This window comes from Leucoraja erinacea, chromosome 21, assembly GCF_028641065.1.
Source record: "Leucoraja erinacea ecotype New England chromosome 21, Leri_hhj_1, whole genome shotgun sequence".
NCBI classification, from domain to species: Eukaryota; Metazoa; Chordata; class Chondrichthyes; order Rajiformes; family Rajidae; genus Leucoraja; species Leucoraja erinaceus.
Genome location: NC_073397.1, coordinates 15,604,287 through 15,631,033, shown reverse-complemented (window position 1 = coordinate 15,631,033; position 26,747 = coordinate 15,604,287). Strand labels below are relative to the sequence as shown.

Below are 26,747 nucleotides of genomic sequence, written 5' to 3'. Positions count from 1 at the left end.
TGCCTTAAAAATATCCATTGACTTGGCCTCCACAGCCCTCTTTGGCAAGGAATTCCACAGATTCACCACCCTCCCTGGCTAAAGAAATCCCTCCTCATCTCCTTTCGAAAGGTATGTCCTTTTATTCTGAGGCTGTTCCCTCTCTGGTGGCCCTAGATTCACCCACTAGTGAAAACATCGTCTGCCCATCCCACGTTAGTTGATATTTCTTTATTTTCCAATGCCGTATTTCCATTTAAAAAATGACATCATGTGTTATTGTGGCTGTAAGTCTCAATCTACCTTCTTCACCCTGAAAACAAATTGGCCAGGGCTGGGTCACGTGGGATGGGGATGAAGGCGACCCTGATTGGCGGGCAGGCCGGGATTGCGTCACACAGCGGGCTGGCCCCGCCCCTCTCGGAGGCCGATCAGCTGTTCATGACATTCTAAAAACTGATACACTCCGTGGGATCAGCTGGAGCTGAAATAACAGATGAGGGAGACAGCGACTGGGGAGACTTGCCCTGCAAGGAGAGTATCTTTCTCTCCCTCCCTCCCCCTCAATAAATGAGCTGGCTGCACTTTTTTATTTTAAGTTATCTCGTTCTACCTCACTTGAGCACCCCGCGACGTGTCTTTTTCGTTTGTTGTTTGCTTTCCATGGTGCAGTCTGCGGACTCCTTACAAAAAACAAGAAGGCAGGTAAGCCTAAGTAACGTTGGCTTGGAATTATCTCCCCCACCTCACCACCCCCCTCACCCCGGTTATTATGACATCTTTCCTTGTGTATCAGGTCAGTTGGGTTTTTTTACCCCCTCTCTTTGTAACTACTTGTGTAACCGCTTGTGCAACTTGGAGGATGCACTTGATGTGAGGTATTTCATAATTAGTGCCGTGTTGGAGATATTCCGTTTTAGTGTAATAGTTAATGTTAGGATTTTTTTTGTCTATCTGGAATGGTATTTACAATATTTCCTGATATACTATCCTTCCCAATGTGATTGTCATTGCTCTGACCCTCACCCTCCCACCGATCTGCTACTGCGAGATATATATAAATAGCTTGTTTTTCCAGTAACTCGGTATATCCATTCGAAATGTTGATTGCAACAATGATGTACGTCAAACTCTGACCTTGTTCTATAATAATAATAATACCTCCTTTTCCCCAGACGGGCTGTCGGAAGCGGATTAACTGTACCAGTTATATTTATTCTTGTGGTCAGATCAAATGGCGAGACTGTAATTGGAGACTCAAACCCAGAGCTTTTCCTCCACAGTTAGGAATATTTATGGGGGTTCAGTTTGATCCAAGCCTGGATTTGCTCTCCTATTGTTGAACAGCTGATTTTTTTTTGCCGGTATTGGATAGTTACGATTAGTCAATAAGGTGACGTGAAGGTTATTAACATAAAACGCAGCCGCACAATGACGTAATGCTTCTTAAAGGAGCCATCTCCGTGGTACTCGCCAACCTATCTTCCAGTAGACCTGCGATGGGCTGAACGGTTTTGGAGCAACACTTTGGAGCAGAGACATGTGCTTTTAGAGATACAACGGCTGAATTATCCTTGCGCCCCCCAAAACAATTCAGCTGTTGTATCTTTATAAGCACTTGTAATGATTGTATCTTTGTCCGCACTTGCAACTAACAGATGTAGCTTTATAAGTACTTGTAATATAGGTCAGCTGGTGAGACCTCTATTACCAAACTAGTATTAACATTACAAGTACGTTTAATAGTACTAGTAAACAATGACTTGTTTGGTAATATATGTCTTAACAACTAATAGTTAATTAGTAAACTATTACTAGTTTAGTTATAGACCTCTATAACCAAACTAGTAATAACATTTCACACAGAGAGTGGTGAATCTCTGGAACTCTCTGCCACAGAGGGTAGTTGAGGCCAGTTCATTGGCTATATTTAAGAGGGAGTTAGATGTGGCCCTTGTGGCTAAGGGGATCAGGGGGTATGGAGAGAAGGCAGGTACGGGAAACTGAGTTGGATGATCAGCCATGATCATATTGAATGGCGGTGCAGGCTCGAAGGGCCGAATGGCTACTCCTGCACCTAATTTCTATGTTTCTTTGTTTCTACAAGTTTAAAAGTACTAGTAAACTATTACTTGTTTGGTAATATAGGTCTCAACAGCTGACCTTTATTACTAAACTAATAATAGCTTACTAGTTACCTACTAGTTTAATAGTAATAGTAAACTATTACTGGTTTAGTAATGGAGGTCTTGACAGCGGAGTAATTTCAGCTGTTAATAGTTTTTGGCCATTATGTGTAAATAAAAAAAAACACTTTTTAGATTTTAGATTTATTATTATCCCGTGTACTGGGGTATAGTGAAAGGTTAAGCAATAGAATCTGATAATACAATACATAAATATAATCAAGCCAAAAATGAGTGCAATATACGCTCAAGAAATGACAGATCTGGATTACTAAAAAGAAGACACAGAGTGCTGGAGTAACACGGCAGATAAGACAGTATCTCTGGAATTCATGGGTCGGGGAAGTTATAAGTGAGGTCTGAAGAAGGGTCCTGACCCGAAACATCACATATCAATGAGTCCCAGAGATGCCGCCTGACCACTGACTTACTCTAGTACTTTATGTCTTAAGTACAATGGGCAAAGCGAAGAGAAATATACAGAATACAGCATGAAGTTCTCAGCATTGTAGCGTAACAGTTCCAAAGACAAAGTCCAATGAGGTAGAGGAGAATTGATCTTGCCCTTGCTTATGGAAGGGCTGATCAGAAGCATTATAACTGGAGAAGAAGCTGTTCCTGAATATGGTGGCGCATACCCACAGAGTCACACAGCACGGAAACAGGCCCTTTGGCCCAACATGTCCATGCCAACCAAAATGCCCCATCGAAGCTGGTCCCATTTTCCAACATTTGGCCCATATTCCTCTAACCTTTCCTATCCACGTACCTGCCAAAAAGTGTCTTTTAAATTCCATTATAACACCTGCATGAAATACCTCCTGTGGCAGTTCGTTCCATATACTCACCACCCTCTGAGTGAAAAAGTTGGTCCTCACATTCCTATTAAATCTCTCAAAGAGAATTGAATTGTATTCTCTTTGATTTCCAGTGTGTTTCAACTCTTTGCTGAATCCAATCAAGGTGTTTGTATTCCTCTTCCCCCTATTTCCCAAAATGTTTTAGTTTAGCTTAGCGATACATCATAAAAAACTGCCCCTGTGACCCACTGAGTCCAATCTGACCATCGATCACCTATTCACACTCTGTTAGTCCATTTTCTCATCCAAGCCCTACACACTAGGGGCAATTTTATAGAGGGCCAACTAACGTGCAAACCGGTAAATCTTTGGAATGTGGGAGGAAACTGGAGCACCCGTAGGAAACCCACGCGGACACAGAGAGAACATGCAAACTCCACTCAGACATCATCTGAGGTCAGGATTGAACCTGGATATCTGGTGTAGTGAGGCCGCAGGTCTCCCAGAACATCACGCAAACCAACCTCCCTTCCATTGACTCCATCTACACTTCATGCAAGGCCACCAGCATAATCAAAGACCAGTCTCGTCCCAGTCACTCGACATTTGAAAACCCATACCTCCAGATTCAGGTTCACCCCGACTGTTATCAGGCTGTTTCAAAGTAACTGAACCATCCTATCACCAACTAGGGAGTGCTCCTGACCTCCCATCTACATCATTAGAGACCATTGAACTATCTTTAATTAGACTCTACTGGACTTTATCTTGCATTAAACGTTATTCCCTTTATACTGCATCTGTACACCGTGGACGACATGATTGTAATCATGTGTAGGCTTTTCACTGTAACTCAGTGCACGTGACAATAAACTAAACTACACACATTCTGTTGGCAAGTGAATGCCAATGGGATCTCCAACGGGAGTTCTGCAGCACCCTCTGTCAGTCTGAAGAAGGGTCTCAACCTGAAACGTCTCCTATCCATTTCCTCCAGAGATGCCCACTGACCCGCTGAGTTACTCCAGCATTTTGTATCTAACATTGGGTGTTGGAGAGAGGAGGAGAAATTCTTCAAAGTAGATAGATGGGCAGGTTGGCACATCTCAGTGACTTGGGGTTGGTGGACGCATTCACTTGCCAACAGAGTGTGTGTGGGCAAATAGATAGTTGGCAAGTTGGCGCTCTGGATTTGGGAATGAAGTGCTGAATAACTCGAGCCACTCCCAACCCTAGTCATCGTACAAGTTTCACTGTCGCCCTGTTGAGTTCCACTCTCTGTACAACTCGTTATCACCTCGCCCACAGCCCACAATGGACCATTGTGGGCTCCACCTTTCTAAGATTATCGTTGCTTTCTGCGTATCTATAATTCTTTTGTCCTATGTACTGTCTGTATCTCTTGTTTCCCTTTCCCTTGACTCTCAGTCTGAAGAACGCTCTCGACCAAAAAACGTTACCTATTCCTTTTCCCCAGAGGTGCTGCCAAATTCCAAAGTCATGCAGGTTTGTCGGTTAATTGGCCTCTGTAAATTGTCCCTAATGTGTAGGTTAGAACTAGTGTACGGGTGATTGTTGGACGATGCAAACTTGGTGGGCCGAATGGCCTGCTTCCATGCTGTATCTCTAAACTGAACTAATACCATAAGAACCATGTTCCCAAAGACAAGTTGGCATCGACATTGTAGTCTTTTATTTTCCGTGTGCACTTTAACTTGACCACTTGTTGTTTTATTTAGTTGGAATTAATGACGTCACATGTAAAGTATTTCTTTAAACAGATCAATGCAATAACTTTGCATATTGCATCAGGACCAAAACATATGGGTTGATCCCTGCTGATTGGAATGATTGAACTGTTTGGAGTCTTTGCTATTAACCGAATAATGCAACTTCCTGCAAGCCACTCTGTGACTCAGAGCCGCATGTAACATGGCTTGGATCTTTCATCATCTGATGCAGGCGTGTTTGTGTTTGCCCATCCTTTTCCTACACTGCTCAATGGTACAGTTTGCTAACGACTCTGAAGACGGGTTACAAGGAATTGTGTTCTCCTGTCGGACTGTGGGAATTGCCCTGGTTGGGGTGAGTTGAAGGGTCTTCTCTTTGAATTTTGTGGAATACCCGAGAATCTAAGAACAAAGATGGTACACTGCCTGCCAGTTATTAAATATGCAAGTGAATAGAGAAAGCAAGGAACTGCAGATGCTGGTTTACAAATTAAAACACAATCTGCTGGAGTAACTCAGGGTCTACTCAGGCAGAATTTCCAGAGGACACGGATAGGTGACGTTACGGATCAGATTCAAGAACTAAACTTGAACTTCTTGAATGGTGAAAGGCCTGGATAGAGTAGATGTGGAGAGGATGTTTCCACTAGTGGGAGAGTCTAGCCTCAGAATAAAAGGACGTACCTTTTTAGAAAGGAGATGAGGAGGAATTTCTTTAATCCGAGGGTAATGAATCTGTGGAATTCATGGCCACAGACTGCTGTGGAGGATGTGGATGTGTATTTTTAAGGCGGTGATTGATAGATTCTTGATTAGTACAGTTGTCATGGGTTATGGGGAGAAGGCAGGAGTATGGGGCTGAGAGGGAAAGGTAGATCAGCCATGATTGAAATGGCGTAGTAGACTTGATGGACCGAATGGCCTAATTCTGCTCCTATCACTTATGAACATAACTTATGGACTTATGAAATCTGAAGAAGCGGCCCGACCTGAAACGTCACCTATCCATTATTCAGCTTGTAGAGTCTATTGTGTTGCACTGGCAGATTAATTACCAAAGTACCTACTGTATGTTTTGCTGAAGCCCTTCATATCAGATGAAGACACTGCATGCATGCATAACTGTGGCTCTCAACCTGACAGCACTAATCAGTTAGGAAAACATAAAATGCCTGTAAATTGGGGACCGCCTAACCTGCATTAATGTTTCATTATGGTCTGTTCATAAAGTGTTTGCCTTTTCTGAAAGCTCGCTAAATGCCACATCGTTCCAGCCCCCAGTATTGTCGCTTCACTTTGGATGCAGGCAGACATAGAACATTACTTATCTATTCATTTTCATTGATAACAAAATCTATCCTATTGCTATAACTAGGCATGAAAATTGTTCCCAGTATTGGGGGAGTCCAGAACCAGGGGTCACAGTTTAAGAATAAGTGGTAGGCCATTTAGGACTGAAATGAGGAAAACAAATTTCACCCAGGGAGTTGTGAATCTGTGGAATTCTCTGCCACAGGAGGCAGTGGAGGCCAATTCACTGGATGTTTTCAAGAGAGAGTCAGATTTAGCTCTTCGGGCTAACGGAATCAAGGGATATGGGGAAAAAGCAGGAACGGGGTACTGATTTTGGATGAACAGCCATGATCACATTGAATGGCGGTGCTGGCTCGAGGGGCTGAATGGCCTACTCCTGCACCTATTGTCTATTGTCTATAAATTGCTTTGGGGTGGCCAGACATTTTTCACACAGAGACTGGTGAATCTGTGGAATTCTCTGCCACAGAAGGTAGTTGAGGCCAGTTCATTGGCTATATTTAAGAGGGAGTTAGATGTGGCCCTTGTGGCTAAAGGGATCAGGGGGTATGGAGAGAAGGCAGGTACAGGATACTGAGTTGGATGATCAGCCATGATCATATTGAATGGCGGTGCAGGCTCGAAGGGCCGAATGGCCTACTCCTGCACCTATTGTCTATGTTTCTATGTCTAACATCCACCATAGAAAAGTACAGCACAATAACAGGCCCTGTGGCCACAACATTTGAGCCAAACATGATACCACCTTATCTACCCGCCTGTACATAAACCATATCCCTCCATATCCGTATGCTATCGCAAATACTCTTAAATATCACTGTCCTATCTGACTCCACCATCACTTGTGTGTGTGTGTGTGTGTGCCTCAGGTTGACCAGTGTGTCATGGAGGGGGTGAGCTGTATTGTCCAGGATTCTCCGCAGTTTGTGGAGTATCCTCCCCTCCAATACCACCTCTCACGAATCCAACTCTGCCCCCAGGACGGAGCCAGCGTTCCTGATGGTTCTGTTAATCCTATTGGCGTCCGCGGCCTTCGCCCTGCTGCCCCAGCTCTTTAACAATGTGTTAACTACACATTGTGGATAGAGGGGTTGATGTGGGGATTTGGAGCAAGAGGGAAGAAGGAAGGCTAAGCCACAATTAGTTGGTTGGCAGTGCCTGTGATTAGCTTGCATTTCATTTAAGATCGTGTTGCCACTAGGACTAAAATCTTAGAGATGGAGCTTTAGAATTCTTTCGCTGAATCCAAGATCTAAGTTTGGATTAAATGTAGGACAATGCAAGGTTTGTTCCCAAGTGAAGTATTATTAACTCTGCATTCTTTCCAGATTGTATTTATTTAATCCAGAGTTTTAATATCCAAAGAAATTCTTCAGAGTAACTGATCCATAAGTTATTTGTACCTAATATAAAAAGTCCTATTGCCTTTCTACCTCAATTACACATATATTATTTAGTTGTTTAGTTGTCACGCATACAGAGGTACAGTGAAAAGCGTTTTTTGTTGCGAGCTATCCAGTCAGCGGAAAGACTATACATGATGCAATCAAGCCGTCCACAGTATTCAGATGAGGATAAAGGGAATAATGTTTAGTGCAAGATAAAGTCCGGTTAAAGATAGTCCGAGGGTGTCCAATGAGGTAGATGGTAGCTCAGGACTGCTCTCTAGTTATAATCTGTTATTAACAGAGGGAGCATGGTAACACAAAATTATACTTAATCCAGAAAGCAGATCAGGTAACCAAGGTAATTGTTAATCCCTTCCTTGCACCATACTGCAGGGGGCGGGGAGATCATTAAAAGGATTTACTCGGGGCACAAGCTGTATGGGGAGGTTGGGCAGCCTGGGACCTAGTTCCTTGGAGTACAGGAGGGTTTAGAGATAGGGTGAATGTACAGTGACTTTGGCCCAGAGTTGGGGATCAAGAACCAGAGGACATAGGTTTAAGGCGTTGCTAGGACTTGAGGGCCTGAGCTATAGGGAGAGGTTGGTTAGGCTAGGACTGCGGTGTTGGCTCGAAGGGCCGAATGGCTCCATCCTGTACCTATTTTCTATGTTTCTATGTATCCCTGGTAGCATAGGATGATAAGTGACCTCACAGAGGTGTATAGGATCATGAGGAGAATAGATTGAGTAAATGCACAGAGCCTTTTTCCCCATAGTAGGGTAATTAAGAATCAGAGGAAATCGGTTTAAGATGAGAGGGGAAAGATTTAATAGGAATCTGAGGAACAACTTTTTCAACACAGAAGATGGTGAATGTATGGAACGAGCTGAGCTGCCAGAGGAGGTAGTTGAGGTACAATAACACCAATTAAAATACACTTGGTACATGGATAGGATAGGCTTAGAGGGATATTGGCTAAACGCAGTAGGCGGGACTAGTGTAGATGGGGCATTTTGGTAGGCAATGACAAGTTGGGCAGAAGGGCCTGTTTTCACATTGCCGGACGCTTTGACTTTATTGTAGGGAAATGAAGGTTGAGGAATTATTTTTAAGAACAATTATGTAACCAATGAGTAAGAGAGAGAGAGTTTGCGATGGGATCCTAATAACGGTCACGGTGGCGCAGCGGTAGAGTTGCTGCCTTACAGCGAATCCAGCTCCGGACCAAGGTTCAATCCCGACTACGGGTGCTGACTGTACGATGTTTGTACATTCTCCCCGTGACTGCATGGGTTTTCCCCGAGATCTTCGGTTTCCTCCCACACTCCAAAGACGTACAGGTTTGTAGGTTAATTGGCTTGGTAAATGTAAAGGACAATGCCCCTAGTGGGTGTGTAGGATTGTGTTAGTGTGCGGGGATCGCTGGTCGGTGCGGACTCGGGACGAAGGACCTGTTTCTGTGCTGTATCTCTAAACTGAGCTAAACTAAAACTCTTTTCAAAGAATAACTTTGAGGGGGCTGCATCGTTGAGGGTTGGTGTCGGTTGGGATTTGCGGAAGGTTGTTGTGACTGAATTTCACACTAATGTGGTATTTTGGACTGCTTTTATTTCGGTTTCTTTTTTCCATGAAATGGTATCGAACCAAAATTGGAAGCTGAACTGGAACTTCATCAAGAAGCAGGGATTAGAAAATGCCTACACTGCCTTTCAAACTCTAATGGTTCGATTAGTTTATTGCCATTTACAGCAGGGCGCAGTGAAACCTGTAGCGTAAATAGCGTGCATGGTAATGATGGATCCGATAAATACAATGGCGGGATGCAGAACACCATCATTGTGCGGAGATTGTGGTGTAATCTGACGTAGTGTGAAACAAAATACTCAAACGTTTAGTTTAGTTTAGAGATACAGCGTGGAAACAGGCCCTTCGGCCCACTAAGTTCGTGCGGACCAGCGATCGCCCCACTTCTATCCTACGCACTGGGGACAATTTACAGAAGCCAATTAACCTACAAACCCACATGTCTTTGGAATGTGGGAGGAAACCAGAGCTCCTGGAGAAAACCCACGCAGGTCACAGGGAGAAGCCTTACACAGGCAGCACCCATAGTCAGGATCGAACCCGGGCAGCGCCACCCTGCCACCCGAGGTTAATTGGCCTCTCTAACATGCGTAGAGAGTGCATGCGAAACATAGAACCAGTGTGAACGGGTGATGGATGGTCAGCATGTAGTCAGTGGGCCGAAGGGGCTTGTTTCCATGCTGTATCATCTAATCAATCCATCAAAAGCATTACTTTGAAAAACATGGTTTCGCAGTTCAAAGTTTCTGTACATTATTGGACGTGCTTCCTCCGTGACCTTAAACTTTGTTTTATTTGTTATCTCACCAAGTTGAATTATTTCTACTGCCCCAGGCACTCCCGTTCTCCTGGAAAGAATTACTGTAGCTTTGTTAATCTGATTTAGTAGCATGTGAAACTCTGGGCTGCAAAACAAAATTCCAATTGTAACGTATGAGACATTTTGTTTCGAGGCTTGACCCAGTCTAGGGTGAAACATTCCATTGTACAAAATACAGTAAATAGCCGCTGTGTCTTAGCTATTCAGAATTTGCGGGTGGCACAGTGACGCAGTGGCAGTGTTGCTGCCTTATTACAGTGCCAGGGACCAGGGTTTGGGCCTGACTATGGATGCTGATGTAGCAAGTTTGTACGTTTTGGTTTTCTCCGGTTGCTCCAGTTTCCTCCCACACTACAAAGACATAGAGGTTTGTAGGCTAATTGCCTCTGTAAATTGTCCCATAGTGTGTATAGGATAGTGTTAGTGTGTGTGTGGATCACTGGTCGCTACTAACCCAGAGGGTCGAAGGGCTGTATCGCTAAACTAAACTAAGCTTTCAATAGATAACTTTAAAAGAAACAATATTTAAAAGGCCTCACAGTCATTGAAATCTTTCAGCACTTTGGCCATTAAGCACTTGTGACATCCGATGAAAAATAAACTTGACCAAAAAACAAATGAATAGTTTTTAGATTTAGAGCGACAGGGCAGAAACTGGCACTTCAGCCCACCAGGTCCGCGCTGACCTGTGATCACCCCGTACACTGGCCCTATCCTACACTCAAGGGACAATTTGCAATTTTTATCGAAGCCAATTAACCCACGTGGTCACAGGGAGAACGTATAAACCACACACAGACAACATCCATAGTCAGGATCGAACCCGGGTCTCTGGCGCTGTGCGGCAGCAACTCCACCGCTGTGCCATCGTGCTGCCACCGTACTAGAGGAACTCCAGTGGGTCAGGCAGTGTGGGGACATGCCAGTGAAATGCTTTTGAAGCATGGAAATATATTTTCTTGTGGCATTCAGCCTGTTGAATGTCTGAAGCAAACCCATCAATCCTTCTTTCCGTCTCCCCCCCTCTCCCTCCCCCATCTCCAATCTCTCTTTCATGCTACTTAGACGTCAACCTCTAAATACTCCCCGGATTGACTGATACATCTTTAAGGATGAGGGTGACCTTACAGAGCCATACAGCATGGAAACTGGCCTTTCGGCACAACAAGGGTGCTAGTCTCATTTACCCACAATTTGTACATATTTCTCCAAGTATCTGTCCAAGTGCCTTTTGAATGTTGTTACACTACCCGCCTCAACTACGTCCTCTGGCAGCTCGTTCCATACACTCACCACCATCTGAAAACGTAGCCCCTTGGGTCCCTATTAAATATGTCCCCTCTCGCCTTAACCTATGTCTCGTTCTTGATTCCCTTTCCCCCCAGGTAAAAGACTGTGCATTCAGCCTATCTATTCCCCTCATGATTTGAAACACCTCCACAATATCACCCCTCATCCTTGTGCTTAAAGGGCAACTGAGGAGCAACATTTTCAAGTGAGTGTGTGGAACATGCTGCAAGTTTTTTTTTAGAGATACAGCATGGGAACGGGCCCTCTGGCCCACTGGGTCCACGCCAACCATCAATCACCCATTCACGCCAGTTCTATACTATCCCATTTTCGCATCCACGCCCTACACACTGGAGGCAATTTTCTGAGGCCAATTAACTTTCAAAACCCGCATGAACTGGGGCTGTGGGAGGAAACTGGAGCACCGGGAGGAAATCCATGCAGTTACAGGGAGAATGTGCAAACTCCAAACACAGACAGCATCTGAGGTCAGGATCGAACTGGGGTCTCCGGCACTGTGAGGGAGTGGCTCTATCCGCTACTGCACTGTGCCGCCTTTAATACTGATATTCCTCGTTCAATTGTGGGTTGGGGAGTGGGGAAGAAAAACACAGCATTAGTTTTAAGTTTTCAGTCTGAAGAAGGGTTCTGACCAAAAATGCCAACCATCTCTTTTCTCCAGAGTTGCTGCCTGACCTGTTGAGTTACTCCAGCACTTTTGTGTCTATCTTCAGTATAAATCAACATCTGCAGTTCCTTCCTTCCACAATGTTAGTTGAGTTATCCCTCATTGTGAATTGAGTGCGTGACCTTCTTTGTTTTGCTCCATCGCAGGCCTTCTTTGCAAGTGAACACCTTATGACAGCCCTTTGAGTTCTGCTCTGCGGTCAACTGCCCGGCCAGCGCCAGGGGAGGGAGGAAAGATCCCAGCACGTTGCTCGCCCGCTACCAGCCTCTTGCCAGTCCCTCGGAGATTGGTTGTCCACCTGGCCGTTAGACAGCGGGCCGCCCTCACAGCCAGTCCACCATGTTCCACCGACTCACCAGCTTTTTCTATGGGGAAACGGAAGAGATCAGCCCCGAGGCTGCCGATCCCAGCCTGATCGAGAAGGAGGATGACGGCTGGCTCATCGTCGACTTTCCAGGTGGGTTACCAAGCACGTTACCTCAGCTTCCGCCAGTAGAGCTCTTCTTGAGAATCTCTCTCTTGAAATTTAATTCCACAAAGCATTTCTAGTGAGTAGGAAACAATTTCCCACTGAGCTAGAGAGAACGTTACCATGTGCTTTTATTCACAAATATATCTACAGATCCAAATCAAATTCACACTTACAAAGTACCTTGGCACTAAGATGATTTTTAAGGCAGATATGGTTCGATTCTTGATTAGTACTGGTGTTATGGGGAGAAGGCAGGGGAATGTGGTTAGAAGGGAGAGATAGATCAGCCATGATTGAATGTCGGAGTAGACTTGCTGAGCCTAATGGCCTAATTCTGCTCCTATCACTTATGACCTTATGTTAAGTGATTTATATTTTGATGCCTTCTATGGTTAATCATTTTTCCATAGGTCCAGGGAAACGATAGAAGTATGAAAGGTTGTGAAGTTTGATGCTCTGCAGTGGATGAATTTTTTCTTAAAGTACATCGTCGGCAATAAAGGGGGCTTGTCTAGTTGGCAGCCAGTGACTAGCAGAGTACCGCAGGGGCCAGTGCTGCTACTCTTCAAAACAATGATTTGATATCAATGATAAGGGGATTGAAGGCTTTGTAGCCAAGTTTGCAGATGATACGAAGACCGGTGGAGGGGCAGGTAGTGTAGAGAAAGCAGGGATTCTGCAGAAGGACTTGAACAGGTTGGGAGAGTGGGCAGAGAAGTGGCAGATGAAATATAGTGTAGCGGAATATGGAGTCATGCATTTTGGTTGTAGGAATAAAGGCATAGACTTTTTTCTAAATGGGGAGAATCCAGAAATTTAAGGGGCAAAGGGACTTGGGGGTGCTGTGGAAGGATTCCCCAAAAAGTTAATTTGTTAGTCAAATCGGTAGTAAGGAAGGCAAATACATTGCTAGCATTCATTTCAGGAGGACTAGAAGATAAAAACAGGGATGTAATGCTGAGGCTTTATAAGGCACTGGTCTGACCGCATTTGGAATATTGTGAGCAGTTTTGGGTCCCATATCTGAGGAAGGATGTGCTGGTGCTGGAGTGGGTCCAGAGGAGGTTTACAACAATGATCCCAGGAATGAATGGGTCAACATGTGATTACCGTTTGATGACACTGGGCCTGTACTCGATGGAGTTTAGTAAGATGAGGGGGGACCTCATTGAAACTTACCGGATAGTTAAAGACCAGGATAGAGTGGATGTGGAGAGGATGTTTCTACTAGTGGGAGAGTCTAGGAGCAGAGGCCACAGCATCAGAATAAAAGGATGTTGTTTAGGAAGGGGTTGAAGAGCTGATAGAGCCGCTGCCTCACAACGCCAGGGACATGGTTCGATCCTGACTATGGGTGCTATCTGTGTGGAGTTTGCACGTTCTCCCTGTGACTGCGTGTGGGTTTCCTCCGGGTGCTCCGGTTTCCTCCCGCATCCCAAAGACGTACAGGTTTGTAAGAGGGTTGGTCAGGTGGCCTACCTTTGCGCCTTCCAAATTGCCCTGCCATTATTGAAATGGCCCAATCAGTGTTTAGAATTTAGGGATACAGTGTGGAAACAGTCCTTTCGGTACACCCAGTCCACATCGTCCGGTAATCACCTTGTACACTAACACTATCCTACACACTAGAGACCATTTTTACAATTTACCTAAGCCAATTAATTAATATAGTGGGAAATTAAAGGAAAAACGAAAAGTTACAGACTTTGCAGGTTTGCTTCAAGAGACTTTATTGCAGGATCTCATGGAGAGTTGGCAGCAGAAAACTAGTTCTCTGAGTTCACCGCAGAATAAGCCGACAGTTATAATGTGCAGGAAAACAACTTTTGTTTTTCGATAGATACAGCCAACTGAAAATACACAATCTACTACATGGGTAACAATTATTTCATTAGTCATAACATTCTTTTCGCTTATGTCAATCTTATTCAACAACAGATGGTTAATACAAGTCAAACACAATACAAGGGCATCTTGACATTATGCTATCTCACCTTTCAGGTGGCCCACGCCTCCATCCCCTCTCCAAGCCAATCATAAGCCTCTCAATTACTGCAATGTATCTACGCTACTCGCGGAAGGGGACGCGGGTGATCTATTGTAACTCCTCACAGAAGGGAAAACAAGCTTCGTTATCTTCTCTACCATTTCATGTTTACATTTACCATCCACCCTTCAACACATTCCCAGACAAGAGGTAATACGTCTAATCTTACTTTCTCGATATACACAAACTCTTCTGCACCTGGTCAAGCGAGAGATGCCAACTATCACACCCAAAACACCCTTGTGTTACTTTGTTCAATTCCAATCAAAATTAAGTTAGGAAGGATATTAACTTTTCTTCCACACCAAATAACCGACAAACCTGTATGCCTTTGGAGTGTTGGGGGGACCAGAACATCCGGAGAAAACCCATGCGGTCACAGGGAGAACGTACAAACTCTGTACAGACAGCACCCACAGTCAGGGTCGAACCCGGGTCTCTGGCGCTGTAAGGCTGCAATTTTACCGCTGTGCAATTGTGTCGCTCTAGGGAGTGTAGGAAGTGGGCAAGATAGACGTTTTGTGAACAGGTGATCGATGTTCAGCATGGATTCGGTGGGTTAAAGGGCCTGTTTCCATGCTGTATTTCTATACTAAACTAATGCAGTTGGTTATAGTCATCTTGCCCACCCCAGACACTGTAGTTCAGAGAGACGGGTCCCTCCGAGTGAATCTGGCAAAGCACGTGCAGGTCCATCACCGATTTTCCAGCACCCTCGGTTCCAGAGCCTTGTGGATTATTTGTTTTGCCGGACCAACAGAGGTCACTGCCTGTGAGTGGAGTCCAACGGTACTGGAACCGTCTGCCTCCCTGGGCAGCCGAGGGGCTGTGATACCGGCCCACAAATTACAAATATCTGTGGGCTCCGGCTGGGCAAGAATGGCCGCATAATAATAATTTTATTTATTAGAAGTAGTGTACATTACAATAATATAAGCCAAGAATAGCATAATATATTTCTTGCTCCACTTCATATTTTAAACTTTAAAAAGAAAAAAAGTAAAGATAGTGAGATTGGATAGCAAGTGTGTGAAAGAGTGATAAAAAAAAAAAGACCCTTAGACACAAAGAATTCGAAAAAAAGTTAAGAAGTTAGCCATAGGGAAAAAACAGGGGGAAATTCAACGCGCTGATTGGCCACGGAGGTCCCAATGAGGTCGGGATCAGCCGCCTCGCCCGGCCTAGGCGCCACATTTTCGGGGGTGGTGTTGGGTTTTCAAATGCTCTCTCGTAGTTTTGTCCGATCAGTTGCGGGACCACCAGTTTCCAGACCACCAGTGGGTGGGACCACCTGTCCTGGGATAAAACCAGGAGCTCACTCAGCTCCAATCAATTTGCGTGTGGGTGAAATTTGACAATGAAAACCTGCCCCTTTTAACTTGCTGTTCTGCTTAGATATTCCATGCTTGTTTTTCCCCCTAGTTTTTTTTGCCTCTAGAATAACCTGTTTGGAACAGCCCGCAACTGTCCCTCAGGTCATTAGTATGCAAACTCTGGCACCAGTTCCAGTCACTCGTTCCAGCTGCATGTTAGCTGGAAGGAATATTGTGTGCAAAATATAGACTCAAGACCATTTGGCCCGTCATGTTCATGCTGGCTCTCTGAGATGAGATAGTCCCACTCATCGAGCCATTGAGTTATACTGCACGGAAACAGGTCCTTCGGCCCAACATACCCATGCCATCTACACGGGACCCATCTGCGCACGTTTGGCCCATATCCCTCTAAACCTTTCCTATCCATGTACCTGTCCAAATATCATATTAAATGTTATTACAGTACCTGCCTCAACTATCTTTGGCAGCTCGTTCCATCTTACCTCCCATCCTCTGTGTGGAAACGTTGTCCCTTGGGTTTCGATCATATCTTTCCCCTCTCGCCTTAAACCTTTGTCCTCTGTTCTTGATTCCCTTACTCTGGATAAAAGACTTCTGTGCATCTACCCTATTATCCTCATGATCTTATACACCTCTGTAAGGTGACCCTGCGGCCAAGATGTAAAGTCCTAGCCTGCCCATCCTCCCCCTATAGTTCAGATCTTCAAGGGCCATCCATCCAGTTTCCCTGTGTCCTGGCAGGTTTTTTTTAAGTACAGATTTAATGTACTCTTGCAGTGAATGTTTTTTGCTACCACCATGTTAAAAGGCTTGGTGTACTCAGAGTCATACTGTGTGGAAACAAGCCCTTTGGCCCAACTTGCCCACAGCAACCAACATGTCCTATACACACTAGTCCTACCTGCCTGCTTTTGGCCCATATCCCTCTAAACCTGTCCTATCCATGAACCTGTCTAAATGTTCTTAAACATTGCATTAGTACCTGCCTCAACTACCTCCTCCGGCAGCTTGTTCCATGCACCCATCACCCGTTGTGTAAAAAAAAAAAAAAGGTACCCCTCGGGTTCCTATTTAATCTCCCTCCTCACCTTAAACCTATGCCCTCTGGTTCTCGATTCCCCTACTCTGGGGGAGAGACTGTGCGTTCGGTATGTCTTGGTCTTCTTCGGATGTATCTTCTTCTTTTGTGTGGCGTGCACAGCCTAAAGTTGTTGGACAACTTGTTCTATTTGATCTTCCGTTTCTTCGGATGTATCATTTAACTAAGGTCAAAACACGAGGTGTTGGAGGCATTCAATGAGTCAGGTGACATCTGTGTGAGGGAATGGACTGGAATGAATCTGACGAAGGGTCCCGACCCGAAAAATTACATCTCCAAATCATCTTCTCTGTCACCTTGGTTGCCGTGGAACGAAAGAAAGGATCTCTGAGGATAGATAACTAAAAAAAGACAGAAAGCGCTGAAGTAACCCAAGGGGTCAGGCAGCGTCTCTGGAGAACATGGATAGGTGACGTTACGGGTCGGGGACTTTTCTTCAGACTCAAATCCAGTGCAGCTTGCAGCTCTTCACATTACAAAGTAACTTCAGACCGATCGTCTCAACTGGAAACATCACCCATTTCTTCTCTCCAGAGATGTTGTCTCTCCCGCTGAGTTACTCCAGCATTTTGTGTCTATCTTCGGTGTAAACCAGCATCTGCAGTTCCTTCCTACACAAAGGATCTCTGAGACTGTTTACAAGAGCGAATGCAATTTTCCATGTCTAGGAAAAAGAAATTGAAGAAGTACTGATATAAATAAGCAATACATAGAAATAGTCCATATTTAGTTCAGCTAAGTTTAGAGTTACAGTGTGGAAACAGGCCCCTCGGTTCACCGAGTCCACGCCGACCAACAATCACCGGCACACAAGTTCTATGCTACACACTAGGGTTATTTACCAAAGCCAATTAACCTACAAACCTGCACATCTTTGGGATATGGGAGGAAACCGGAGCACCCGGAGAAAACCCACACGGTCACAGGGCGAATGTACAAACTCCGTAGAGACAGACACCCATAGTCAGGATTGAACCCGGGTCTCTGGCGCTGTGAGGTAGCAACTCTACCTCGACCCCATTGTGCCAGTATTGTAGTAGTGAGTGCATTGGATCATTAACTGGATAATCCTTGAAACAGAAGGATAACAATCCAGAGAAGGGCACACAGTGCTGGAGTAACTCAGCGGGTCAGGCAGCATCGCTAAAGAACGTTTCAGGTTGGGAACCTTTCTTCAGGCTTAAATCCAGTGCAGCCTACAGCTCTTCACATTACAGGTCACAGATTCCAGCATCTGCAGTTCCACGAATACTCTGATTTAACTGTGCGTTGTGGACAGCTGACTCCTACAGGTGAACGCGTGAAGTGCAGCTGATATTTCTACTGGTACTGGGAGCGGTATTCCCTTGCCTCTGGGTCTCAACTGATTCGGAAGTTGTTGCTGTGTGAAGGAACACCGAATACTGGAGTAACTCAGCGGGACAGGCAGCATGTTCAGACAGAAGGAATGGGTGACGTTTCGGGTCGAGACCCTTCTTCAGACTCCAGAGTCTAGACTTCAGAGCCCTGCAAAAACCAGCACTGGGCTTCAACTTGGATGTCGGGATAGGAAGAACACATGGTTAGGCTGCCCCTTGGACACTGTGGTAAAGGAGGAAGATGAGGGATGGTGGAGGCTTGTGGACAAGACAAAAGTTATGGGAATCAAACAAATTTTGGGGACAAGGACCTGTAACTGATTTATTCAAAGTTCCAAAAGGGATAAAATGCTGGAGTAACTCAGCGGGTCAGGTAGTATCTCTGAAGAGCATGAATAGGTGACGTTTTGGGACGGGACCCTTCTTTCGACTCGAGGAGGGCAGCAGAAATCAGAGTGGGGAAGCAGTGAGAGGGGGTGTCACATAACTATCATCGGAGAGAGGAGGAGGAGGTCTTCAAAGTAAGTCTATCTTGAAGATATTTTGCAGTGGAGCAGCCCAAAATGAAGAAGCATGGAACTGCAGATGCTGGTTTATAATAAAAAGCTATTTTCGGTCTGAAGAAGGGGTTCCGACCCGGAACATCAGCCATCCTTTTTCTCCAGAGATGTTGCCCGACCCGCTGAGTTACTCCAGCACTTTGTGTCCTTCTCTGTATTTAGAACTAGGATGCGACTGCCCTGATAATGTTCCTATTTAGCTCTTGGATAAGCTGCTTCACTTGTCATCTACATCCCTACGAGACTAGAGAAATGCGTGGCGATGCTGTGAATAATAGATAGAAAACACGGTCTGATGTACATTATTAAGAAGGGTTGACAGAGCAATTTGATCTTGTGTTTTAAAAGCTATTGAACGGCAGGAAACAAGGCCAGATGGCCTACTTTTGTGCCTTCGAGATTGCTCTCCCATTCTCTAAAAAGGTGGGGGGTTGGTTTGGAGGTCGATTGGCTTCTGTAAATTAATCCTTGCGCACAGGGAGTTGATGAGTAAGTGGGATAACATACAACTTGTGTGATGGGTAAACGCAAAGTGCTGGAGTAACTCAGTGGGTCAGGCAGCGGGAAGGTTTGTAGATTTGGGGAAACAGCATGGAAGCGGGCCATACATACAGCACCCAGCGAGGGTCTCTGGCGCTGGAAGGCAGCAACTCTACCACTGCGCTACTGTGCCACCCTGAAAGCTCCCCGCCCAGTTCAGGGCGTGACCATGAGAGTTCAACGTAGCGGCTCACCAGCACGTACTCGAGGGGATAAGTGATGGCCATTAAAAGGAAGGCTTGCTGGAGAATACCCTCTCCAATATGACAATTAATGGACCTGCCCAAGCAACAGGAGCCAAGTGAAGGGCAGGTCCACGTGTGCCCATCCTTGCTTTGAAATCCTCGTTTCTAAGCTGAACCCTGGGATAGTGTTAGAGCAGCCACGCTCTGCTCACATTAGAAAAATGTTGTAGGATCTCGACCCGAAACGTCACCTGTTCCTTTTCTTCAGAGATGCTGTCTGACCTGCTGAGTTACTCCAGCGTTTTGTGTCTGTCTTCACATTCGCGAAACTTCATTGGCCTCCCAACTAAAAGGATGGAATTCTTGATTGTTTAAGAAGGAACTGCAGATGCTGGAAAATCGAAGGTACACAAAAATGCTGGAGAGACTCAGCGGGTGCAGCAGCATCTATGGAGCGAAGGAAATAGGCAACGTTTCGGGCCGAAACCGGCCCGAAACGCTGCCTATTTCCTTCGCTCCATAGATGCTGCTGCACCCGCTGAGTTTCTCCAGCATTTTTGAGTACCTTGGAATTCTTGATTGATTGAATTGATGCAAAGATACAACGTGGAAACGGGCCCGCCGAGTCCACACCGACCGACCATCGATCACCCGTTCACACTAGTTCTATGTTATCCCACTTTCTCATCCACACTCTTCACACCAGGGACGATTCACCGAGGCCATTTAACCTACAAAGCCACACGCCTTTGAGCAGGGAAACCTCCCCAAGGAGAGGGGATCCTTCTGAATTACCATTTATACCATAAGATGAATGGGCACTACTTTTAAATGTAGAAGTTGTATTATGTCAGAGTGACTGAACATGATTGGTATGTATATATCATAGGAGCAGAATTAGGCCATTCGGCCCATCGAGTCTACTCCGCCATTCAATCATGGCTGATCTATCTTTCCCTCTCAACCCCATTCTCCTGCCTTCTCCCCATAACCTTTAACACCCTTACTAATAGGGCTCTTAAGGATAGCGGAGTCAGGGGATATGGGGAGAAGGCATGAACGGGGTACTGATTGTGCATGATCAGCCATGATCACATTAAATGGCGGTGCTGGCATGAAGGGCCGAATGGCCTACTCCTGCACCTTTTGTCTATTGTCTATTGTCTACTGTCTAATCAAGAATCTATCGATCTCTACTTTACAAATTCCCAATGACTTGGCCTCCACATCCGTCTGTGACAATGAATTCCACAGATTCACTGGCGGAACGTGGGAATGAAGAAGATTTCCCGTGGTAATTCCCGGGGTTCAGTGTTGATGTGGATAGAGAACTGGCTGGCAGACAGGAAGCAAAGAGTAGGAGTAAACGGGTCCTTTTCACAATGGCAGGCAGTGACTAGTGGGGTACCGCAAGACTCAGTTCTGGGACCCCATCTATTTACGATATATATTAATGATTTGGACGAGGGAATTGAATGCAACATCTCCAAATTTGCGGATGACACGAAGCTGGGGAGCAGTGTTAGCTGTGTGGAGGATGCTAGGAGGCTGCAAGGTGACTTGGATAGGCTGGGTGAGTGGGCAAATGCATGGCAGATGCAGTATAATGTGGATAAATGTGAGGTTATCCACTGGTGGCAAAAACAGGAAAGTAGACTATTATCCGAATGGTGGCCGATTAGGAAAGGAGGAGATGCAACGAGACCTGGGTGTCATGGTACACCAGTCATTAAAAGTAGGCATGCAGGTGCAGCAGGCAGTGAAGAAGGCGAATGGTATGTTAACATTCATAGCTAAAGGATTTGAGTATAGGAGCAGGGAGGTTCTACTGCAGTTATACAGGGTCTTGGTGAGACCACACCTGGAGTATTGCGTACAGTTTTGGTCTCCTAATCGGAGGAAAGATATTCTTGCCATATAGGTAGTACAGAGAAGGTTCACCAGACTGATTCCTGGGATGTCAGGACTTTCATATGAAGAAAGACTGGATAGACTTGGTTTGTACTCGCTAGAATTTAAAAGATTGAGGGGGGATCTTATAGAAACTTACAAAATTCTTAAGGGGTTGGACAGGCTAGATGCAGGAAGATTGTTCCTGATGTTGGGGGAAGTCCAGAACAAGGGGTCACAGTTTAAGGATAAGGGGGAAATCTTTTAGGACCGAGATGAGGAAAAAAATTTTCACACAGAGAGTGGTGAATCTCTGGAATTCTCTGCCACAGAAGGTCGTTAAGGCCAGTTCATTGGCTATATTTAAGAGGGAGTTAGATGTGGCCCTTGTGGCTAAAGGGATCAGGGGGTATGGAGAGAACTCAGGTACAGGATATTGAGTTGGGATGATCAGCCATGATCATATTGAATGGCGGTGCAGGCTCGAACGGCCGAATGGCCTACTCTGCACCTATTTTCTATGTTTCTATGTAATGCACGTACATTTGGGTTATGATCGTTGATTTTTGCTCTGTTCTCTGCCGCTGCAGAGATATTACCTCCTGCTTCCTCGTTAACCCAGCTCCAAAAATAACCTGTAACTTGTTCCTTCTCATCAGACCTGTTGGGAAGTGGAACCCAAGACTGTTACAAGAGGGAATTTGTTCCATAGAGCAAATTGTTCTTGAGCAGTCTGCTCTTGATGGACCTATGACTTAAAAAAAAAAAATGCTGTCATTCTGAAAAAAATGACTAATCAGTCTCTTTTGTTTTTTTTTGTTGTTTTTTTTTACCCCCCTTCCCTCCTTTTCCCTTCAACCCCCTTCAATTGGATTCTTCTTTTGATTATCTCGCACAAACTGTTATTGTGACCACCATTCACGCTTGTGGATGATTGCATGTACTCCCCTCCCCCCCCCTCCCTCTCATCCCCCCCCCCCCCCCTCCCCTCCACACCTTCTCCCCCCCCCCCCCCTCCCCCCCTTTATAACCCTGCACGTTGCAAATGTAGATGATTGCAATTCCCCCTCAAGTGAAGAAGTGTTGGTGATGGTGGAGACCCAAGTGCCTGACGACACCCCTCCACCGGCCCCTTCTTCCCTTGAGCCCCGCTGTCACTGTGGCAGCGACTCCTCACCTCCATGTTCTTCACCCCGCACTTTGGACGAGAGTTGGTTTGTCACCCCTCCCCCCTGTTTTACTGCAGAGGGCCAGGATGAGGTCCAAGTGGCGAGCAGCCCCCTGGAAAACCTACTCATTGAGCACCCGAGTATGTCTGTATATGCCGACAGCAACACCAACATCAGTACCCGGGAGGAGCCCAGCCAAGTCAACAGTGGGTAAGAACTGCCTGAGTGGGAGAAAATGAAGGGGGATGGGGGGGGGGAAGGGGCGTAGTTGAGATTGGAAGCGCCTTTACCTTTGATTGTTTAAGCTACATAACAAAAACAAATTGCTACGTAAATGCAAAAAAAAAGCAGTTAACTTTAGAGGTTAGAGATACCGCATGGAAATGGGTCCTACAGCCCCACGAGTTCACGCTGACCTTCGATCACCTGCTCCCACTAGTTCCATCTTATTCTACTTACTCATCCACTCCCCACACACACTAAGCTCTAGAACTCCTTTTCTTAATCTCTCCTCTACTCCCCCTCTCCCCTGTTCCCAAATGCTCCTTAACCTTTTCCATGAAGATTTGGTGAGCTGTTGTTTTTAGGTTAGAGATACAGCATGGAAACGGGCCCTTCAGCCCACCGAGTCATGCTGACCATCGATCACCTGTTCACACTAGTTCTATTATATCCCAATTTCTCATCCGCTTCCTACACACGATGGCCAATTTACAGAGGCCAATGAACCCGCATGTCTTTGGGATGTGGGAGTGAACCGGAGCACCCGGAGAAAACCCACGCGGTCACAGGGAGAACGTGCAAACTCCACACAGATGGCATCCGAGGTTGGGATTGAACCAGGGTCTCTTGTGCTGTGAGGCAGCAGCTCCACCATCTGCATCACAGTGTCACTCCTTCTCTTACTCATGCACTGAGTTAGCCCTTGCAATATGATTGAATATACACAATAACTCCGATGATCTGGAACTCTTGTGTCTCTGTTGTTGCCTGACCAGCAGACTTTCCAGATTATTGGATGTCAGTCCTATTAATACCAAAACACATATTTTTATTTTCATTTTACTTGTGAATGTAAAAAATAGTATACCCTTTTCCTGTGAATCTTTTCCTGTGAGTATAAATAGGGGTAGTGCAGGATAAAATCCAATAAAGTCCATTTGTGGCTAGCTGCAGCTGGGACTGTAAAATGACGCCAAGATGGTGACCTTTGCATGCAGGCAGTGAGCTGTTCTGTACATTCTGTACTAACCAGGGGATGGTGCTTATGTATGGTGATAGTCTTGCTGAGCTGTAGACAAAAAGACATTTCACTGTACCTGTGATAATCAAGAAACCCATTGATGCGAAGAAAAACAAAGGTTTTGTTTAGTTTATTGTTGCCACCTGTACTGAGGTACAGTGAAAAGTCTCCAGTCAGTGAAAAGACTGTACATGATTACAATCGAGCCCTCTGCAGTGTATAGATACAGGATAAAAGGAATAAAGTTTAGTGCAAGATAAAGCCCATCAAAGTCCCATTAAAGATAGTCCGAAGGTCTCCAATGAAGTTGATGGGAGGTCAGGTTCGTTCTTTAGTTGGTTCAGTTGCCTAATTACAGATGGGAAGAAACTGTCCCTGAATCTGGAGGTGTGGTGTGGATGTAATGAGATGAATGCTCTCTCAGTGTTAGAAAATTCAATGGCAGCAGAGACATTTTGAAATGCAGACACAAAAAGCTGGAGTACCTCAGCGGGGACAGGCAGCATCTCAGAATAGAAGGAACGGTTGACGTTTCTGAACGAATGGTTCAGTCTGAAGAAGGGTCTCAACCTGAAACGTCCCCCAATCCTTCCATCCAGAGATGCTGCTTGACCTGCTGAGTTACTCTAGCAGTTTGTGTCCATCTTCGGTTTAAACCAGCATCTGCAATTCCCTCCGACACAATTTTGAACGGTGCCTTGTTGCTCTATTTGTAGACACACAACTCGTGCCAGGGTGGACCGGTGGGCACCACCAGCTCCTGCCGCCGTCTTGGGACGAACTGGCGCGTTGGAAAAGGCCAATCAGATCCGCCGCATCCAACGGGCGAAACAACGGGCGGAGAAACGTCAACTGAGCCGCAACGGGATTCAGAGGCAGAACCTTGCAAGGGAGTGTCGCTACCACCGGACCAAACATCAAGGCAACTTTGTGTACCAGCCACCCCGACGCCAATACAACTACTAAACCATTTCATGAAACCCGGGCGCTAGGGGGCAGTCGGATGGCATTAACAATAACTTCGGACAAACTGTGCACTTCACCGCACAAGGTTTTCATTTTAGCTGGCCTTTCGGTTCTGAGCGTAGCTCTTTTAAAATAAAAGTTGTTCCATGCTCCGACAAAGACACATCATTTGGGACCTTCTCCAACTTGTCCTTTTCTGCTTGGCTCACCTCTTTTATTTCATCTTTAGGAAATGCGTAAACGAGCTTGAGCTTCCCTTCCTAACTAAGCCTCAGTTACATTGGCTGGTAGAACCTAGTGCCCGCTTTGCCCTGTGAATGCTTTCAGGCAAGTTGCAATGTCAAGGTGCCAATGGGTGGGGAATGGGAAGCGTCAACTGCACCTGCCTACTACCAGCCGGCAGCAGTCAGCTCTGTCGGTTTAACTCAGCCTGACTCCACTTGCAACTCAAGTGTGTCGACCGTTCTTCACCTTCAATCCATATCTCTGGGAAGACGCATCAGGATTAAAATGGATACAGTTGCCTTTTGCCCTTTTCGCAAAGAATTATTGCTAAGTTTACGGAGTACTCTGGATTTTTCTCACTGGTTCAGGAAATCTCCTTTTGCGATTTCCCTGGTCCCTCTCACCTGAACCTGTCACATCCCAGTTCAGAGAAGTCTTAGCCTTTTATTCATGTAATTTCTGAACATTCATAATCTTGACCTTGAGCTTTGCATATCACTTGCTGGTCCCAGAATCAAAGATCTCCCTTCTTTTATCATCACACAAGGTCATGTTAGATGTTGCCTCATTCCTAGGCTTCACAAGAAGGTCAACAATCTCATTGATCAAGCTTTTTCGACACACAGCACCATTATCAGAATAATATACTAGCTCCATTCAACAATTGATACATAGAATAACTATTTCTGCTGGAACCTCCTCCAAATCCAACACTATCAATAGTGTCCACTGGATTTTTGTCACTACATGGACCTACACATTAGTCCCTCCAAAATGAACACTGTCCATATCTAAGGCAAGTATCCTCATTGCAATCCGCATTGGAACTATCTCAATCTTTTGTATTATCTGAAGCCAACTTACTTGCTTGATTAGGCCGCAATGCAGATGTCGCTTGCTTCTGGATGAAGTTGTCTTATCTGATGCCAGGAGACACAAGAAACTGTAGATGCTGGAACCTTCAGCAAAAACACAAAGTGGTTAAGGTACTCTGCGGGTCAGGCAGCATCTGTGGGGAGAAAAGACAGACACATTTTGGGTCGAGGGAAGGGTCCCAACCCAAGTCTGAAGAAGGGTTCTGACTCAAAACACTCTCTGTCCATTCGTTCCACAGATGCTGCCCGACCTGCTGAATTCCTCCAGTACTTTGTGTTCTGCTGTTATCTGATGTCTATTTGTTGGTTTTAGAACCACGTTCATTCACAATTAAAACACTGATGTGCTTTTTTTCCAGTGAACTTCACTTCCAGTAGGAGTCTATTAATCACATCGCTCATCAAAATGGATGGCAGTCCCTTTTTCCACCCTACAAATCCTTGGCCACACTGGAATCTGAGTTATACCAACTGGCCTCTTAATCACCTTTTTAATTTTAGTGATACAGCGTGGAAACAGGCCCTTCCGCCCACCGAGTCTGCATCGACCAGCGATTCCCCACGCACCAGCGCTGTCATGTACACTCGGAATAAATTACAATATTACTGAAGCCAATTAACCTACAAACCTGTACATCTTTGGAGTGTGGGAGGAAACCGGAGCACCCAGAGAAAACCCACTGGATTAGATTAATCAACCAGCATGAAAAATTATATGATTGTGGATATATTTTGGGGGAAACCGTTCGATGCCTCTTTCTGGACTACGGTACTGTTCTATTTTACTGCTCAGTGAAAGGTTGAAATACTTGTATTCCTTCTTCCCAAAAGACACTTGGAAAGTTAGACTGCAGAAAGGTGGGCTGTATGTGTAGGAAGGAACTGCAGGTGCTGGTTTACACCGACGATGGAGAAAATGCTGGAGTAACTCAGCAGGTCAGGCAGCATCTCTGGAGAAAAGGAATAGGTGACGTTTTGGGTCGAGACCCTTCTTCAGAGGGT

General features: G+C 45.4%; 1 protein-coding gene across 5 annotated transcripts; it reads left to right on the top strand.

Moving 5' to 3' along the window:
* Positions 1-414: 414 nt before the first annotated feature.
* On the top strand, positions 415-24,804 carry LOC129707280 (tumor protein p53-inducible nuclear protein 2). 5 transcript variants are annotated; one of them, XM_055652196.1, is made up of 4 exons: positions 415-684; positions 11,926-12,236; positions 22,319-22,646; positions 24,396-24,804. In XM_055652196.1, the coding sequence occupies exons 2-4, from the start codon at positions 12,119-12,121 to the stop codon at positions 24,643-24,645; spliced, it is 696 nt and encodes a 231-aa protein (XP_055508171.1). In that variant the 5' UTR covers positions 415-684; positions 11,926-12,118; the 3' UTR covers positions 24,646-24,804. The 5 variants fall into 5 exon arrangements, with proteins under 5 accessions (XP_055508171.1, XP_055508175.1, XP_055508172.1 ...); XM_055652200.1 differs by having other exon boundaries at positions 430-684; positions 22,514-22,646; XM_055652197.1 differs by lacking the exon at positions 415-684 and adding an exon at positions 793-857.
* Positions 24,805-26,747: the final 1,943 nt, after the last annotated feature.